This window comes from Carcharodon carcharias, chromosome 11 (assembly GCF_017639515.1).
Source record: "Carcharodon carcharias isolate sCarCar2 chromosome 11, sCarCar2.pri, whole genome shotgun sequence".
Lineage (NCBI taxonomy): Eukaryota > Metazoa > Chordata > Chondrichthyes > Lamniformes > Lamnidae > Carcharodon > Carcharodon carcharias.
In genome coordinates, this window is record NC_054477.1 from 67,383,554 (window position 1) to 67,403,710 (window position 20,157).

The 20,157-nt window shown below is 41.0% G+C and overlaps 1 protein-coding gene across 1 annotated transcript in view; it reads right to left on the minus strand.

Annotated features, from left to right (window-relative positions):
* LOC121284081 (cytoplasmic dynein 2 heavy chain 1) overlaps positions 1-20,157 on the minus strand; it is a 770,821-nt gene that overhangs the window by 649,454 nt on the left and 101,210 nt on the right. Inside the window, exons 28-32 of the mRNA XM_041199129.1 lie at positions 10,499-10,631; positions 7,291-7,408; positions 6,036-6,148; positions 5,825-5,944; positions 3,364-3,514 (exon numbers count right to left, since the gene is read on the minus strand). Coding sequence (XP_041055063.1) covers positions 3,364-3,514; positions 5,825-5,944; positions 6,036-6,148; positions 7,291-7,408; positions 10,499-10,631 — 635 coding nt within the window. The remainder of the gene's footprint in view (positions 1-3,363; positions 3,515-5,824; positions 5,945-6,035; positions 6,149-7,290; positions 7,409-10,498; positions 10,632-20,157) is intronic.

The window sequence follows — 20,157 nt, forward strand, 5'->3', positions numbered from 1 at the left end:
ATTCAGATTTTAAAATATTTAATATATTCAATATTCTTCTGCACATTCCAAGTAGCACTTCAGCTGTTGCTTATAGTATTGTGCATGAAAGTTGCAAATAATGTAAGAGTTTCTGTGGGCCATCATTTGGATAACAGATACTGTAGATGAACACGTGCCATTCTAGTTTCCATACATTATCTCTGGAATCCCAAAGAATATATTCTTGGCCCCCTCCTGTTTCTCAGCTACATGCTGCCCCTCTGAGGAGAGGCAGTGGGATAGTGGTATTGTCACTGGAATAGTAATCCAGAGACCCAGGTTAATGCTTTGGGCAAATGGTGGAATTTGAATTCAATAAAAATCTGGAATTAGAAGTCTAATGATGACCATGAAAGCACTGTCGATTGTCGTAAAAACCCATCTGGTTCACTAATGTCCTTAGGGAAGGAAATATGCCGTCCTTACCTGGTCTAGTAAGGATGGTAGTTCTCCTTCCAGAACAACAGCAATGTGGCTGACTCTTAACTGCCCTCTGAAATGGCCTAACAAGCCACTCAGTTGTATCAAACTGCTAAAAAATCTACTTGGACGGCAGCAGTTCAAGGCGGCAGCTCACCATCACCTTTTCAAGGGCAATTAGGAATGGGCAATAAATGCCCGCATAAAAAATAAATAAATAAACATTTTTAAAAAGAAACATCATCCAAAAACGCATCAGGTTCCACATGTATGCTGAAGACACCCAGCTCTACCTCACCATCAGCTCTCTCAACTCCTCCACTGTCTCTAGTTTGTCACAACGTTTGTCTGACATTCAGTGCTGGACAAACAGAAATTTCCTCCAACTAAATATTTGGAGACCAAAGCCATTGTTTTCGACCCCACAACAATTTCTGTTCCCTAGCCACTGACTCCATCCCTCTCCTTGGCAGCTGGCTGAAGCTGAACCCAGTCCAATTGCAATCTTGGTGTCATACTTGACCCATAGATGAGCATCTGACCACATTTCCGGTCTATTGCCCACTTCCACCTCCATATCATCACCTAACTGCCCCACCTCAGCTCATCTGCTGCTGAGAGCCTCATCCATGCATTTGTTACTGCTAGACTTGACTTCCCAACCTCCATAAACTTATCATTCAAATCTCTGCTGCCTGTATCCTAATCCAATTCTAATCCACGCTAATTCACATATCACCCCTGTGTTCGGTGACATACATTGGCTCCTGCATTGAGCAATGCATCAATTTCAACGTTCTCATCCTTTTCACAAATCGTTCCATGGCTTCATCCCTCCCTATTTCTGTAATCTCTCCAGTCCAACAACCCTCCATGTTATGTGCACTCCTCCAGGTCTGGCCTCTTTAACACCCCTGATTATTAATCGCTTCACCATTAGTGGCCGTACCTTCTGTTGCCTAAGTCTTTGGCCCTGGAATTCCCTCTTTAAATATTTCTGCTTTTATTCCCTTTGTTCCTCCCTAACTCCTACCTCTTTTACCAAGTTTTTGGCCCTGATATCTCATGTGGCTCAGCGTCAAATCTTGTTTGATAACACTCCTGTGAAGTATCTTGAGATGTTTTATTATTTTAAAAGCGCTATATTAATGCAAGCTGTTCTTGTTGTTGTTTAAATGCCTGCAATGCCCATGAGCAGGTTCCCAGAAATTTGCATCTCTCTGAAGATGTAATTATCTTAGTTTATCTCTAATTCGTTCTCTGTATGTGGGTGACATTTGCAAAGCTGCATTCATTTCCAATCCCTAGTTGCCTTGAGAACATGATGGAATCTTGAACCACTGCAGTCTTTGAGTCAATAAGTGTTCCTGCGATATTTTAAAAGGGGGGGGGGGGGGAGAGAAAGAGTCCAGAATATTACCCACTGATGTTGAAGCTATGTTGATATATGGAGAGGTGGTATCAAAGTAACCTTGGTGAATTGCTGCAGTAAATCTTGCAGGTCATAAAGCCTGTGACACAGTTCACCACTGGTGGATTAATTTTTGTGGTAGTGGCTCCAGTCAAACAAACTGCTGTCACCTGGATGGTGCAGAGTCTATTGTGTGCTGTCATGGTTGCACCCATCCAAGCATATATTGAATATTCCATCACATTCCTGACTTGAGTCTTGTAGATGGTGAGTAGGCTTTAAAGTGTCAGGAGGTGACCAGCTTGTCAGAGAGTATCCAGCTTCTGTTCTGCTCTTCTAGCTACAGGACTGATAAAGCTGATCCAAAATCACTTCAAGTCATTGGTGACCCCCCCACCCAAGTTATTGATGGAGGGGGTGGGGGGGAAAACGACAATGCTTTTTCTTGCTCAAGCTAGCCTTACCAGGCACTTATGTGGTACAAATGTTATTTGCCACTCAACTGCCAAAGCCTCGGTGTTATCCAGGCATTCCAGTAGGCCACTTAATTATCAGATGAATGTGAATTGAGCTAAACACTGAAATCTACAAGCCAACTGCTCCACTCCTTATCCTATAACAAGAAAATGCTCATGAAACCGCTTTCCTGAAGAGCTCAGCCAATGATATTTGAGGCTGTGACTATTGGCCTCCTACAACCATAACCATCATGTATGTTTATGATTCCAGCCACTGACCCCCTTTGATCTAGTTTTGCTACAGCTCTTGAGTGCCCTATTCCGTCAATTGCTGCTTTGTATTGAGGGCAGCCACTCTCACCTTTTCTGGCACTTAGCCCTTCTGTCCATATCTAAATCAAGGCTGTGATGGGATCTCCAGCCAATTCATTTTGACAGAGTTCAAGTAAGCATTGGTTAGCAAGTCATTGGTTAATAGCTGCTGCTTGACAGCACTTGTCAATCACCCCTTCCATCACTTTACTGGTGATTGGGAGGAGACTGATATGATGGTACTTGAACAGGTTTGATCGATCTTGGTTTTGGTAGATGGGCCATGCCTCAGCAAATAAATGCCAGTCTTATACTGGCTGTACTGAAAAAGCTGGACTGTAAGAGCCACTCACTCTGATGCTCTAGCTATTCAGCACAACAGCCAGTGTGTTGTCAGGGCCCGTTACCTCTACTGTGTCCAGTGCACCCAGCCATTTCTTAACATTACATGAAGTTAAAAAAATTGGACCACAAAACGACAGCACACATCAGTGAAAACGCTGATTGCAAAGGATGAACTAATTACAAGGAAGCGTAAACAGTCACATAAAAACAGAACATTGTGAACTTTCATGGGCTTTACATTGAAGTAGAATTACTGATAATGTTCAATTCATCAATCTCCAGTTATTAAGGTAATGATCAAAAGTTGAATAAGTCATTACATTTCCATTTGTAAAGAAAAATGATCACTAACAACTGTCAATACAAGCTATGTTCAAGTATTCAGTAGTTCCTTACCAGCATTCCCTGCTTCCTCAATATAAGAGTCTATACTTGTGTAGCTTTCCAATTTTGCCATCAGTTCTACATCTAGCTGTTGCAAGCTGTGCTTTTTTATAGCATTTTCAACGTCTTTAGTAAACTGAATCTGTTCAGCTAAACAAAGGATCTGAGAACAGAGAAATAATGAAACATTTAAGTGCAAAAAAAATTGGAAAAATAAATAATATCCAAAACATCTAGATTTCATCTATTCCTAACCACAAAATATAATTAGGTTTCAAAATGAAAACAAATTTGGAAGTAAGATTACCGTCACGAAAGTATAATAATTCTCATAATATTGTGAAAGTAGGTTAATAGGGGGTTTGGATAGCGCACGCGCACGTGTGTGTGTGTGATTTAATTGAAATGGAGACAGCTGGTCTGGAGGCTTTGACTCAACAAAAGAAACTAGGTTTGAAATGCTCAAAACTTAATCATGGCTAAAGTTTTAGAATGTGAGGTGAAGAGAATTTGCATTTTAGATAAATCGGGGTAGTTTGAATTTCAAAGAGATGGTAGGATGTTACACCTAACCAGAGAAGCTAGGCCAAGCAGTGTGTTTATTTTCCCCAAAGGTTACTGATAACATTAGTAGCATGCAATGATTTATATTATGAGAAAAGTACATTTGAAAAGTCATATGGGGACAACGGAATTTGTATTAAAAGGGAGAAACATAAAAGGAAATGGGGCTGTGTGCCAAGGAAGGCATTGTAAGATCTTGCAGAAATGTGAAAAGCCTCCATTATTTGTGCATTAAACTACTCTCTACAGAAACCGAAGCTGGGAAAAGCCAATTTGAATTCCATTGTCCAGGGTATTGTGTTGACTTGCCTGGATCTATTTAAATCATTTTTTTTAACCATTGCCTTAACAGGGGGTGTAGCTGGGAGCCAGATTAATTAGGAGTTATTATAGTAGTAATTTGTAGGCCTATGTATGTGCTTGAAATCTTTTTTGTTAATAAATGTTAATTTAGTTCTCTAAAAAAAATCTTGAGTCTTGGTGGACTTATTACTACTGAAATCAGAGCACACATCTCGAAATAAAATACAGATTGCAAAACTGTTGTGACTGCGTGATCAAGTTTCCCTCGCCTGGCGCATCTTCTGCCATGTCATAACAATTACTCAAATTTAAGCTTCACACTGAGTTTGATAAAAGCAGTGTTAATTCTGGAAGAATTCTGTTTTTTCCCCCCTCTAAAATGTATTAATTTAAATGTTCAAGCTAAATCTGTTTTAAGACTAATTTGAGCTGATGAAAGCGGTCTTTCCTTACTAAGCTACAAAATGAAATTTAAAGCCCAACAATCTGCAAGAAGAAAGATAGGTTCTTCAATCTATAGGTCGGCCAGGAAGCAAATGCTTCACTTCATTGCTAGTCTAATTGCTTTTGGCCAAGGTATTAATAGATATATTAGGCCTGCATGAACCGTAAATCAATATCTGTGGCTCAAAGCATAGGATCCAACTTTGTGCCCATGAATTTAGCTGATCTACATCTCGAGACCTTTTATCTTTAATATTCAATATCATGAGCCCAGCTCCAACAGAGTCTAAACTGGCATTTAAGAGTTGTGTGAATGGCAGAAATAATCATTTCACCCATAAGCAGTCAGAACATTAGCTAGACTATAAAATATTGTTTTTCCAGTAAAAGTATTTTAGATTGTCCAATCGTGTGTGAAATATATTGAGTAAGTTACTTTCATATATTGTAAACTAAACTTTAATTGTTTTCTATATATTTGTACCATCAGTACTTTGTTGTATTTTTCTGCTTCTATATAATTTTCTTGTGTGAATTAATCTCAAATTTAGCCTAAACATATGTTATTTTCCACTTTTTTGAGAAACAGTGTGTGGTGGACATATCATGTAGTTTCTGGTCATTCATTTATAAAATAAAGAATAATTCTTGATCCTGTGCTGTGCTACCCCATTCTCAACAGTCAGCTCATACGAGATGCACTTGGTTTATGGAAACTATTATCATGTCAAAATAAGCTGTAATCTAATAAATCCGCTTGCAGTATATCAGATCATGACAGTAAAGCTCTACTTTTTCATAATTGAGGCCGAGTCCCAAAATCAGTTTTAGGTTTGTTTTTTGTGCTAATGGCAATCAGCGGTGCTGAAGCCAATTCATATTAAGCTTTGTGTGAATTTGTACAATGATGTTCCAACTAAATGATTAATAATGGATATTATGTTTACTGAGAAATTATTTGTTAGAGTATAGCGAAAACTACAATCAATTTATATCACAAACTTTCAATGTAACAAGTTTCATTTAAAATTGTAAAATAGTATTTTTTCTGAAATTGGTAAAACTCACTTTTTTTATATGTCATCAGTTTACAATACTTTTCTTACTGTAAAAAGATTTCATGACACAGGCAGACTAGGGAATTAATAAACACGTGCAATACCTGTGATGGAAAACATGATGGATCAATGGCACCTTGTGATTGTTTCCAAGCAGCAATGCACTCAACCAACAAGTGTTTCAAGGTTTCTTTCATTACTTCAGCCAAGTTATTCAGCCAAACCTGGTAAACACAATAGAATGCTTGTTGACTTCACAGCAATAAGGATTGATTAGATTTTGCATTATTCTTCATATAGACAAAATGTTATCACCTCAACATCATCTGTAACACAAATCTTGCTTTTTAAAGGCACAACTTCACCATCCAGAGACTTCATTGCAATGATGTGTTGGAAATTTTCATCAAAGTCCACACTGTTAATACCTGGAAATAACCATAAAAACAATAATACAGTAAATTTTCAGAATTTACCAAATTGAGAAAACTATTTAATTTGCAAATGAAATTGGTAATACTTTCTGTATATTTGAATAAATGGTGGTCACAGGTACAGTATAGTGCAGTAACCAAGTGTAGGGGAACACAAGTTCTCCCAATTGTTGCCCATACAATGCTTTTTTATATATAGTAATTATTACGAGCTTTATGTTATTGAAATCTTCAATTAACAGTTAAATTTTTATCTTGCACTAAAGTACAACATTCTCAATCACAACAACATTTTGTGATTAACAAAATCTTTTTCATTGTATTTATTTTGTAAAGCACAGAACATGTGCCAAACAATTTTCACTTATTCTAAGAATTTCTTGGGTTACATAGTTCTTCATTTAATATTTTTCAAAATTCCACCAAACATTTGTTTCACTTTACAAGATCACGATATCACAAGATGCATCACTGGTCGGGCCAGTGGCCAAACATGGGGGCTTTGCCTCTCTTACAGGCCCCCTATGCCCATCAGAGGCACCCCCCATGTCTTCTCACCCGTATTTCCCCTCCCACACCCCAATTGTCCTGCTCACTCTCCCACCCTCCTCGCTCTGGCTTGTCTGGCTCCAACGAAACATCACACCTTCTTGAGCTTCACCCATCTCCATGACACTGTAGCCTTTCAGGGTTCATTGAATACTTTTGAACTAATTTAGCTCTAAATCCCAAAACAAAAAAAAAAACTGGATTTCATTTCTTTGCAAGCAGTGTAGACATCATGTCTCCAGCTAAGTAAGCCCACCTCCTGTTTTAGGATCTGAACTTTCTAGCTTTTAGCCCCTGAAGTCAACATGGCCCCAACCTTTCAATACAATAGATTCCAAGTTGCTTTAGTTGCATTTATCCCATTTTCTACATAGTTAAACTTTAATCTTCCCAGAACTAAACATTACCTCTAAAATATTAACATGAACTATGAACTAGATATTTATCACAAATTAAATATTTACAGATCACTGATTAAAGGATAATCAAAACAAGATCACAGAAGGACAAATGCACTGTAAGAGAGGCTGCTTAAAGGTAATGAGATTAGGTTTCAAGAATCACCATAATCAGATATGAAGCCATACCAGCAAAAAGCTTTCGGAGATGAGTCTGAATGATAGAAGGATTGCTGGACTGTCCCAGGATTTCCAGTAAATCATCATCACCAATGAAATAGAACCGTGGGAATGCTGACCGTTTTTCCTGGATGGAGAAGTTTTGAAGATATTAATCCATCTATCTAGCAGAAAATGGTGCTGGAATTTCTTCCCAAAAAAGCCACCCATTATCCTTTTTATGCATGGCTACAAGGGAAAACAAATTCACCTTCATCAAGTGACGCAGGTTTATGTTGTAAAGAAGGGCTTTCTAAAAACCTTAAAATCTTTTTAAAAACAACTGAATACTATAGAAATAGCTCTTCCTCTTACTAAGAAAAATCCTATATCAGGTAGCCAGGCTGACAAAAACAGGACAGCATAGGCTTGTTATCTCAGCCAAGGACATGACTATAGCTCAGACTCTAAAATAACAGTCCTAAACCTGATCAAGTTTGGATCTCATGACCATTATGTAAACCAACTGTCTGAGTAAAGATTAAACAAGATGTCCTAACAAGCGATAAGCCATCAGAAAACTTCAGGCAGAGGAGGGATTTAACTTGAGTACCTGACCCTCAGTGATTAGATAAATGGGATCGAACAAGTGATTGACATGGTTTACCCATCGACCTCTAGAAATAAGGTATATAAACAGGAGGGAATTTTTTCAGTCTTCCTTGAATGGAAGAAGATCAGGGGAGAGCTGCATAACACTTTGATCAGCTCAAGGAGACAGAGCAGAAGGGACCACCACAACCAAATACAGAAATCAACGCTCACTGTCTGTCATGCGTCCACTTATCCTCCGGGACAGTAATCCACACATCTGTCACTTTCCTGCTATTCAGCTTACATATCATACTTAAACTGTTGCTACTCAATAAACTGCTTTAAAATTACCTATGAGCTTGACCCCCTTTTTTGGGTAATTGGCAACTCAAATCTTACAATGTGGATCTTAAATTTATTTGTTCATGGGGTGTGAGTGTCACTGGCAATGACAGAATTTATTACCCATCCCCAATAGCACTTGAGAAGGTAGTGGGGAGCCACCTTCTTGAGCTGCAGCAATCCATGTGGTATAGGTAGACCCACAGTGCTAGCAGGAAGAGAGTTCCAGCATTTTGATCCAGTGACAATGAAGGAGTGGAGATATAGTTCTAAGTCAGGATGGTATGTGACCTGGTGGGGAACTTGCAGGTGGTGTTGTTCCCATATGCTTGCTGCCCTTGTCCTTCTAGGTAGTAGAGGTCATGGATTTGAAAGGTGCTGTCAAAGGCACTTGGGGAGTTGCTGCAGTGCATCTTGTAGATGGTACACACTGCTGCCACTGTGCATGGGCAGTGGAGAAAGTGAAGATTTAAGGCGGTGACTGGGGTGACAATCAAGCAGGCAGCTTTGTCCTAGATGCTGTCAGACTTCGACGGTTGCTGGACTCATCCAGGCAAGCAGGGGGTATTCCATCACACTCTTGACTTCTGCCTCGTAGATAGTGCACAGGCTTTGGGGAGTCAGTGGGTGAGTTGCTCAGTGCAGAGTTTCCAACTTCTAACCTGCCCTTGTAGCCACATTAAATGGATGAATTGAGTTCCCTTTTAATATATTTATTCGTACAAAATGAGGTGTTCAACCTAGTGAAGCTAAAACACAGGACTATTTGCATGCCAAACAACATAAGCAGCAAGTGACAGACAGAGCTAAGTGATCCCACAACCAACGGATCACATCTAAACTCTGCAGTCCTGCCACATCCAGTCGTGAATGGTGGGGGACAATTAAACAATTCGCTGGAGGATGAGGCTCCACTAATATCCCCATCCTCAATGACGGAGGAGCCCAGCACATCAGTGCAAAAGATAAGCCTGAAGCATTTGCTACGATCTTCAGCCAGAAGTGCCAGGTGGATGATCCATCTCGGCCACCTCCAGAGGTCCCCAGCATCACAGATGCCGGTCTTCAGCCAATTTGATTCACTCCATGTGATAGCAAGAAATGGCTGAAGGCACTGGATACTGCAAAGGCTATGGGCCCTGACAATATTCCAGCAATGGTACTGAAGACTTGTGCTGCAGAAGTTGCCGCACCCATAATCATGCTGTTCCAGCACAGCTACAGTGGCATCTACCCGGCTATGTGGAAAATTGTCCAGGTACATCCTATACACAAAAAGCAGGACAAATCCAACCCGGCCAATTACCACCCCATCAGTCTACTCTCCATCATCAGTAAAGTAATGGAAGGGGTCATCAACAGTGCTTTCAAGCAGCACTTGCTTAGCAATAACCAGCTCACTGACGCCCAGTTTGTGTTCCACCAGGGTCACTCAGCTCCTGACCTTTTAAAAGCCTTGATTCAAACATGAACAAAAGAGCTGACCTCCCAAGGTGAGGAAAGAGTGCCTTAGCAAAACTGGAGTCAATGAGAATCAGGGGGAAAACTCTCCGCTGGTTAGAGTCATACCTAGCACAAAGGAAGCTGGTTGTGATTGTTGGAGGTCAGTCATCTGAGCTCCACGACATCACCGCAGGAGTTCTTCAGGGTAGTGTCCTCAGCCCGCACCTGCCGAACTGTCAGAGGCCTGGTGGGCAGGCGAAGAGCCCAAGCGGCCTTCGTGTTTTCCAGGAAACCTCATCCATGGGCAGGATGAGGTTTCTAGAAGGTTTTATAAATTAATGAAAAAGTTTAGTAAACTTGACAGACATGTCCCAGTTCATGTGACACTGTCACATGAGGGGACATGTTTAAATAATTTTTTACATGAATTTTTAAAAACTTTTACTGTCTATTCAATCTCCCTGAGGCCACTCCATGCCTCAGAGATTGTTGCACTCTTTCGTGCACACGCACGAAAGAGTGCAGGCCCCGATTCTCCCCCCTCCCCCTGCCCTCATAGGTAACACTGAGCACTACGGAACGTGTATTATGCTGGGCGGGCCTTAATTAGCCCGCCCTCGTAAAATGGAGGCACACATCAGATTGTGGGCAGCAATCGGCTCCACGCCCACCCCCATCCGCTCCCGCCCAGCACACCATAGATAAAATTAAGCCCATGATATTGGGTTTCTGCAGGTCAAGCACATAGATAACTTAAAAAAAAGTTTTAATAATTTCAGAACGTTAGATTTCAATTCATTGTTTTGTTCCCTGTTAATCAATGCTAATCTACATTTTCTTTATCTTTGCAGGCTCTTACCTCCAGAAATTCATTGAGTGACTTCTGGCATCTTTGCAGCTGGTCTAATATGGTAATGAGCGAATGCCTGATGCCAGCTCGCATACAGAGTGAAGTTACTCTGTTGTCTCTTTGAACATCTGCCATTATTGATCTGGTGAAGATAAAATATATTAAACCAGTATTGTATTAACTATCCATGCTTAGCCAAGCTTTCCTTATATTAACACTGTTCATTACTAAGGTAAACACATCTATATGAAATGCTTACTATTTTCTGATCCATAAGCTACTGTTGGGACATATTTTCCAGATTATACAAAAATTAGAAAAATGAATACAATACTAAACTACAGAAATTTACAACACATGCCTTTCGATCCACTTGATCGGTGCTGATTCTTTCCCACTGTTCTGCACTCTCTTTATGGCACTATATTTTACACTGTCCCAAATATTTAACCTATTTCCCTTAAATGATTCATGGTACCTGCCTCAGCCATTGCAGCAACTTATCTATGCCTCCCTTTAGTCTTATAATCCTCCTTGGCAAACCCCCTACTTTTGTCTCATCAGCAACTTTCAAGATTGCCTTCATTATCACAGAATCTCAGTGCAGAAGAGGCCCTTCAATCCATCAAGCCTGCACCTGCCTAATCCCATTTACCAGCACTTGGTCCATAGCCTTGAATGTTATGACGTGCCAAGTGCTCATCCAGGTACTTTTTAAAGGATGTGAGGCAACCCGCCTCCACCAGCCTCCCAGGCAGCGCATTCCAGGCCATCACCAACCTCCGGGTAAAAAAGTTGTTCCTCACATCCCCCTAAACCTCCTACCCCTCACCGTGAACTTGTGTCCCCTCATGACTGACCCTTCAGCTAAGGGGAACAGCAGCTCCCTATCCACCCTGTCCATGCCCCTCATAATCTTGTACACCTCAATCAGGTTGCCCCTCAATCTTCTCTGCTCCAACAAAAACAGTCCAAGTCTATCCAACTTCTCTCCATTACTTAAATGTTTCGTCCCAGGCAATATCCTGGTGAATCTCCTCTGCAACCCCTCCAGTGCAATCACATCCTTCCTATAATGTGGCGACCAGAACTGCACATAGCACTCCAGTTGTGGCCTCACCAAGGTTCTATACAACTCCAACATGACCTCCCTACTTTTGTAATCTATGCCTCGAAAGTGTCCCATATGCCTTTTTCACCACCCCACTAACATGCCCCTCCGCCTTCAGAGATCTATGGACACACACGCCAAGGTCTCTTTGCTCCTCAGGACTTCAAAGTGTCATGTCGTTCATTGAATACTCCCTTGTCAAATTACTCCTTCCAAAAAGTGTATCACCTCACACTTTTCAGGGGTAAATTCCATCTGCCACTTATCTGCCCATTTGACCACCCCATCTATATCTTCCTGTAGCCCAAGACACTCAACCTCACTGTTAACCACCCAGCCAATCTTTGTGCCATCCAAAGTTCAAAACATTTATTCACATCAAGAGCAAAAATGTACCTGTACTGACCTCAGGGTACATCACCTCGGACCTTTTCCAATCTGAGCACCATCCATCTATACCAAATTCTTTGGTTCATTTTCAATCAACCTAGTTGCTACATTTATACACTTAGTAGAAAACCATTGGAGAGCACCGAAGAACAGAAAGATCTAGAGGTTCAAATTATCTCAAAAGCCAGTAATATTTTGGCTTTTTTAGAGACGGCCATTGAGTACACTATTAAAAAGTAATGATAATTTTATACAAAACATAGGTTAGGTCACGGTTTGAGTCTGATGTGGAATTCCAGAAAAGAAATTAAAGCACTGGAGCTTGCACAGTTTGTAGACCAGGCTAATGCCTAGAAACTATAACCATGGAAAGAGATTTGAGACAGTGGGACTATTTCCACTGGAGAACTCAACATGAGGTCTAAGCTGGGCTTTGCAGAGTGCAGCAAAATTTCTCCCCTTTTATATTTTAACTCTCTAGATATAAAAGGTTAACATTCTATTAGCATTTTTGAGTTTTTTTTTGTTCCTGACCATCACATTTTAGTAATCTGTGAACATGGACTCCTAAATCTCTTTGGGCCAGGACTGTTCCTAGCTTTTCACTAATTAAAAAGACACTAAAAATCAATGTTTTTTTTGGTCAAAAATGGATGACCTCACACCTAGACGTGGACGACTTCCCACTCGATGCGTGAGACACATGCAGCAGACAAAGCACATGCTTTAATCTGTTTTCTATAGCTTGGATGATCACACACCTACCTGTGTTGTAATTCATCTGTCACAGTTTAGCCCATTCATTGAATTTGTCAATATTTCTATTATTTTATATCCCCACTACATCACTTACTATGCCCCTAACTTTTGTGCCATCAGCAAACTTGGGTCCATGGCTTTAATTATGTCATCTATGTTATTAATAAATACAGTGAACAGTTGAAGCCCGAACATAAATGTCAGATATCACTTGTCAATTCTTTCCAATGTCTATTACTTCAGTTAACTCTTCAAACAATTTAATTAGGTTCATTATGCATGACCTACCCTTTACAAAGCCACGTTAGCTCTGTGATCGACTCAAAGTTCTCTAAAGTCCTCAATCACTCTGTCCTTAATTATAGATGCCAATATCTTCTCCACAACATCAACAAGTATATCGGGCAGGATTTTTGCTCCCAAGATGGGTAATGTGAGTTGGGAAATTTCCCGGCTTGGCACACCCGCCTCAGGAAAAAGTCCTCCAAATGGTGCAATTTTTGCTCCGGGGGGAGGTGTTTGCGGGGGGGAACACAGGTACAAAGTCGGGTCCGCCACCCCTGGACACAAATTGGAGATGGTCATAAGAGCTGCCGGGTGCCAAGGCAGGCTATTAAAAAGTCCCGCCTCCGTTATCTGCAACTTCAACCCAGTTGTTTTGATAAACATTGTGCCCTCTAGCCCCTTATCCCTCATCCACTCCCCATGCTCCCACCCATCCCATGGTCCCTTATAAACCCTATGCCAACTTAGTGCCAACTCATACCGATCCATGTTCCCACAACCTTTGTAATCACACCCTCCATACCAACTCAGCCAGATCCACCATAGGCAGACCTTAGGAGCTTTGCGGAGATTAAATAATTTAAATATTACAAAGCTCACAATATAAAAAAAATGTCCCATTCACGAAAGCCCATTCAATACATTTAAATCTCCTTTGATACTTAACCCTTATAAAAACAAACATTTGTATAACTCCACATGTAAGACAGCTAATCCTTTAATATTTTTGAACTGTCAATCAGGCTATGAACATACAACTGACCTCCACTGTGATAATGACAAGTTGTGGAATGAAGCCAAGCATTCATAATGCTTTTATGATAATACTTATGGTTATGTCAACAATCAGCTATTGAAACTGCTAGAACATATTTCTTCTTCAACTCTAAGGCACAGACAGGCAGTTTTTTCAATTTTTAAAGAGCTGGTCATTTAAATAACTTGACAGCTTTAAAGGCTTTATCTACCCTTCAAGAGCCTTTACCTCTCTAAAGATTTATATCCCCCACACTGGGTCGAAAATAGGGTCTGTCAGGAATGAGGGCAAGGTCTCTGGCCATTTTTAAAGGTCACAAGAGTTTCCAAGACGTGCTGGCCCATAATTTTCTGGCTTTTCTCTCACCTTTCTTGAGAAAGGCAATTTTCTAATCCAAAGGGGAAATTATTAATCAAGTGCATGTTGAAAGATTATGGCTAAAGCAGCTGTAATTCCCTCAAATAGTTTCTTTAAAACCCTGGGAAGGCAACCATCACATTTGCTGAGGATTTGTCAGTCTTAAAGGCCATTATTTTTTCTAATACTGGTTTCGTACATACATTGTCTTTCTCTGTTGGCTATCCTTGAATAACCTATGCATTGCTTTATGCTCACTAATTTTATCTTTAATAATGAATTCAAAACATTTTTCCCACAACTGAACAGTCTATAGTTCCACAGTTTATTCTTCTCTCCTTTCTTGAACAAATGTTAGATCTTCTGCTTTCCAGTCTCACAGTACAAGCAGCATAATGAAGGATGATTAAAAGTTGAGGCCAGAATCCTTCCCTCTCGATTAGCCTTTTACTTCTCATCCACATTTTCACTCTATATTACATTAGCCTTTCCCAATATTCCCTTTTAGTCCCTTCTGAATCTTTTTTGTCATCAATGTGTCGATCCCCAAACTTTTCCTTATATCATACTGAGGATTAGAACAATTTTATTAAAATATTTCCTGCTGTGTCTTTGCACTTTTAGTGAAGAATAAAGTGATAAAACAACATGATCTTACTTTATGCAGGTTCAATATAATTCCCTGAGAATCATACTCCATGGGTCTATTTATGAATAATAATATTTACTTAGTTTAGCAGCTTCAGCCACATGTGATTTTTTTCAACTGCTTGTTCAAAAATCATGTTCACATCTATTTCCAAATAAAACCCATTTCACAATAAATTCCTTAAATAGTTATATACTTGCTACTTTTAGGGTAAATATCTAAATCGTCTTATACTAGCTCTACCTCAAGACTACCTCTCCAGACCTCTCAACTGTCTCTAAATTGTCAGACTTCTTGTCTGACATCCAGTACTGGTCAACTAGAATTTCCTCCACTTATATGTTGGAAAGGCTGAAGACATTGGGTAGAATTTTACGGTTCCCAGTGGACAGCTTTGCAGCTGTTGGGGTCCCTAAACTTCAGTGGTTGCCTTTCCCAATACCTACCCACCCACAACCTGGCCATGATTTAACGGGTGGCAGATGCAGCCTCAGACAGCCCGTCTGCCCTTGCACCAGTTGAGGTCCTTAAGTGGCCAATTAATGGTCACTTATGAGCCATTTACTGCCTGGCTACAATTCTAAAGCCAGCAGTGGGCTGGGGGGGGGCAGTGAAAGGAGCGAAGCCTGGTTCATACATCTGCTAGGGCCTCAGGTGGGAAAAGCGGGGGAGGGTGCCTCCTTCATGGTTCCCCTTTTCCGATTGCATGCCAATCAAATTGGCCAGCAGCTGGACATCTTCTCCAGATGGCCATGAAAGTCTCACTCCTAGCCAACCAGCCCTCTGGAGTTGGGACAGGTTTCACGGTGACATTTTTGACCGCTGGGAAGGAAACCCCACCACCGACAAAACCTCTCTCATTGTCATTAGTTTCTGCTGCAAACTCTGACACCATTCTTCTCTCAGGCAACTGTCTGAGGCTGACCCAAACAGCTCAATCTTTAAGTCACAGTTGATCTTGAGCTTCCAACCATCTATCTGCATCATTACTAAGGCTGTCTATTTCCACCTCTGTAACATCCCCCAATTTTGACCTTGCCTCAGCTCATCCATGTCATTACTATCTCAAGGCTTGGCTATTCCAACATGCTTGCTTAGCCTTTGACAATCTGCTCTCCATAAACTTGAAGTCATACAAAACTCTGCCGCCCATGCCCTAATTCGTACCAAGTCTCAATCACTCATCGATCCTGCACTCGTTGACCTACAGTGCCTCCAAAAATATAAGCCCTCAATTTTAAAAAGTCTCATCCTCATCTGCAAATTCCTCCATGGCCTCACCACACTCTACAACTCAGAGATATCAACATTCCTTCAAGCCTGGCCTCTTGAGCAAGTCCCGATTTTAATTGCTCCACCATTGATGGCAGCACCTTAAGCTGCCAACACCTTAAATTCTGGCATTCCCTCCTTAACCTCCTCTGTGATGCTGTTCAAAACCTAAATCTTTGACCAAGGTTTTGGTCATCTGCCCCAATATCACCTTATGTACCTCAGTGCCAAATTTTGATTTCCAATGCTCCTGTGAATCACCTTTGGATGGCTCATTATACTAAAGGCACTATATAAGTCCAAGTTTTTGCTGTTATTTTAAATTTCTCAACATTAAACATAATTGGTTTAATGTACTGCACTTCAATTTCTGCACATTTTGCAAGCCTTTTTAAGAACACACACCTGCGTTCTTGGGGGCCATAACCATTTGCAACTGCTCAAATAGAACAACTGGTAATGGTTTTCTAGAAAATTAATTATTCAATTGCTTACTCCAAGAGCTTTTAATTCAGTCATGCATCTCTCATGAAGGGTCCTACCAAATACTTTCCATAAGTCTGGCATATCAGACCACATTGCCTTCAACAACAGGAAAATTCCAAGTTTGCTATACATAGCTTGTCTTCTCTAATCATCACTGGCTGGCTTTGAATTGTTTGACCATATTTCTATGTCAAGCCTATTACCTGTTATAAATTCAGAAACAGTATTTTGCTGACTTCTGCTGCTAATTTCTGTATAAGCAGCAATTGTAAGCTTCAGCAAAGCACTCTTCCTATTGTCAATTTAGTAAGTACTCTACAGCTGGTGCTCTTTGGTTTTATTTGAATGGTAATTGCCATTTTCCTTTTTCACTGATTCCCCTATTTCAAACATAAAGCAGAAATTATATGCTAAAACACACTTACTTTTCTATTTTAAAAAAAAGCAATACATTGAAGCAACATGATTACTTCTTATAAGGTCCAATTATTGAGCTTATTTTACTACCTTGGGAAGCCAGTGACATTGGGGAATTACTCACTAAAGAGAAATTTGCTTCCAGTCACTGCTGAGAATAGGTAGTACATTAAATAATGTAATATTTCATTCAGTGCAGCAAATTGGACAACAGATTTTATAGAATGTATACGTAAGTTTATTATCTTGTTGCTACAGTTGCCCCACAGGCTCTAACCTCATAAAGACAGCACAATCACTGGGAAAAGTTGCCAGACTTCTTCTCCAAACTGCATTCAGAAACCAAGGCTAAGTGGTACAAAACTGCTGCAGAGGAGGTTGTAAAAGGTCAGAGAAAGAAATGGTAATTCTTCCTGTGCGCATGACATTCAAAAGTGAGGTTTGATAACCAAACTTCAATTAATCCAAGTGTTAAACACAGGTCAAAAATAAGTTCTGGTCAATTTGGGATCTTTTGAAAGATTATGAACAGACAACATGAGACCTCTTCATTGCTTCCTGATTAGCAATTTCCAAATTTAAATCTGTCTTTGAACAAATTTGCTTTAAATTTTCTTCTATTAAAGTTAACTAGGGGGCAGAGTTTCCGCTTCATATGCGAGGAACATCAGCTCAAAACAGGCAGAATTAGTCAAACCAGCAAAAAAGATCATGAAATTTTTGACCTAAGTGAGAAACACCAAAACTCAAGTTTCCATGATCTTTTATACTGGTTTTAAGACCTGATTCTCCCAGGTCAGTTACATACAACACTGGCCATGCCCCCAGTTCAACATTGTGAATTTCTCCCAATTGCATTATTTAAGAAAGGTTCTTCCAATTGTCATGGAGTCATAGAGGTCTACAGCACAGAAAAAGGCCCTTCGGCCCATCAAGTTTGCACCGGTCAAACAAGTACCTTTACTCTAATTCCATTTTCCATGGCATCGCAAGTGCACATCCAAATACTTCTTAAACATTATCAGGGTTTCTGCCTCTACCACCCTTTCAGGCATTGAGTTCCAGATTCCCAACACCATCTGGGTGAAAAAATTCTCTCTCACATCCCCTGCCCTTTACCTTGAATCTATGCCCCCTGGTTATTGATCCCTCCACCAAGGGGAAAAGTCCCTTCCTGTCTACCCGATCTATGCCCCTCATAATTTTACACACCTCATGTCCACCCTCAATCTCCTCTGCTCCAGGGAAAATAACCCCAGTCTATCCAATCTCTCCTCATAACTAAAACTCTCCAGGCCAGGAAACATCCTGGTAAAACTGCTCTGCACTCTCACAAGTGCAGTCACACCCTTCCTATAAGGCGGGTTCCAGAACTGCACACAATACTCTAGCTGTGGCCTAACCAACACAGTCTCCGTGCTCTTATGTCCTATGCCTCGGCTAATAAAGGCAAGAACCCCATATACCTTCTTAACCAGCTTATCTACCTGTCCTGCTACCTGAAGGGACCAGTGGACATGCACACCAAGGTCCCTCTGATCCTCTGTACTTCCCAGGGTCCTACCATTCATCGTATATTTCCGTGCCTTGTTTGTCCTGCCCAAGTGCATCACCTCACACTTATCTAGATTAAATTCCATTTGCCACTAACCAGCCCATCTGACCAGACCATCTATATCCTCCTGTAGTCTAAGGCTATCCTCCCCATCTGTTCATTCTATGATGCCCTCATTCAACTTCACTTGTGTAAATTACCTCCCCAGAACATGCCTTTCTTTTGTCTCCTTATTATGATGAGCAGTGTTGTGTCACTCAGATGGGAATCTTTGTTTCCTACACAAGGTAAAGACAGGTGTCTCAGAGCAGGACCCCTTTCCCTATGCTTTGTGCAGCCTTCAGACCAAAAAGTGATGGTCCAGCTTCACACACAATGGACACATCACTGATGCCTGCTCCTCGACGGTTCTTGCCATTGCTGCCAGAATGTCGTGGGCAGGTGTCACAAAGTTCCTCTTTCTCTTTGTGTGCTCTCAGGGCATTTAAGCTGGTGTTGGCCCCCATCTCGTCAGCATCTGTGACCAGTGATGCTGTGTTGCTGAAAGGGTCAGGTGCAGAAGACTGACAAAGAGTCAGATGCATTTGAAGTTTCATAGCTGCATTTCTATGATATGACCTTGATCACAGAGCGCAATTGAGCTGCTCTCAGCCAGATAGGAGTCAAACATTCACAGAGGCTATGTGAAGATCTATGGAGTGTCCTCACCGCATGTCGTCATCATCCTCCTGGAATAGAGCGACTACTGGGGCCTCCGCTTCATGACAGGAGCATTCTCATAGAGGGTATGTGTGCTGCCAATAGCCAGACTGGAATCAAACGTTCACAGATGCAATGTGAGGATCTATGGAGTCACTTTACTGCATGTCGTCATCATCCTCCACAAATCTAGCAGCTATGATTACCTTCTGAGTGCACCTGCCTCATTGTCATCATGCTCGCCTTCAAGGACATCCTCACCCTCTTCCCCATCGCCCTGCTCCTCATCGGAGGAGACGTCAAGCTCTGCGACCTCCTCCTCAGCCAGCTCCTCTGCCTGTATCAGCATCAGGTTGTAAAGGGCACAGCAGTCAACGAGGATGCATCACAGCCTCTGTGGACTATATTGCAGCACTCCACCAAACAGGTCCTGGCATGTTAGCTTTCTTACATGCACAGACGACATGAGGCACAATATCAAAAAACTTTAATTTTCTAATAAATCTACCAGTGTCCACCAATGGAAAGTAGTTTTTTTGAAAACATATTTTTCAATTATTTTACAACAGGTTACTAAAAATAATTATTTTTGTGATAAACCCATAGTTAGCCATATGAATAAAGGTGGATCAGGTTACCACTTCTAAATGCATTAAAGAATACTTTTCACTGGAGAGAAAAAATATAAAAAATTAGATTCTATTACACTGACCAATTGCATTGGCTCATGGAAGATTTTATGGGCAGAATTTTCCAGTTGGCATGCAGGGGCGGGCCCCGCACATCCGCATGTAAAATGATGCGTGGCGACGTTGGGTCAAGCCTCCCGGCGTCACCACACGTCATCATGACATTTCGCTGGGCGGGTCACGATGATGTCCGATGCGCGCCCACCATTAATTAACGGGCCACTTAAGGCCCTTGACTCACC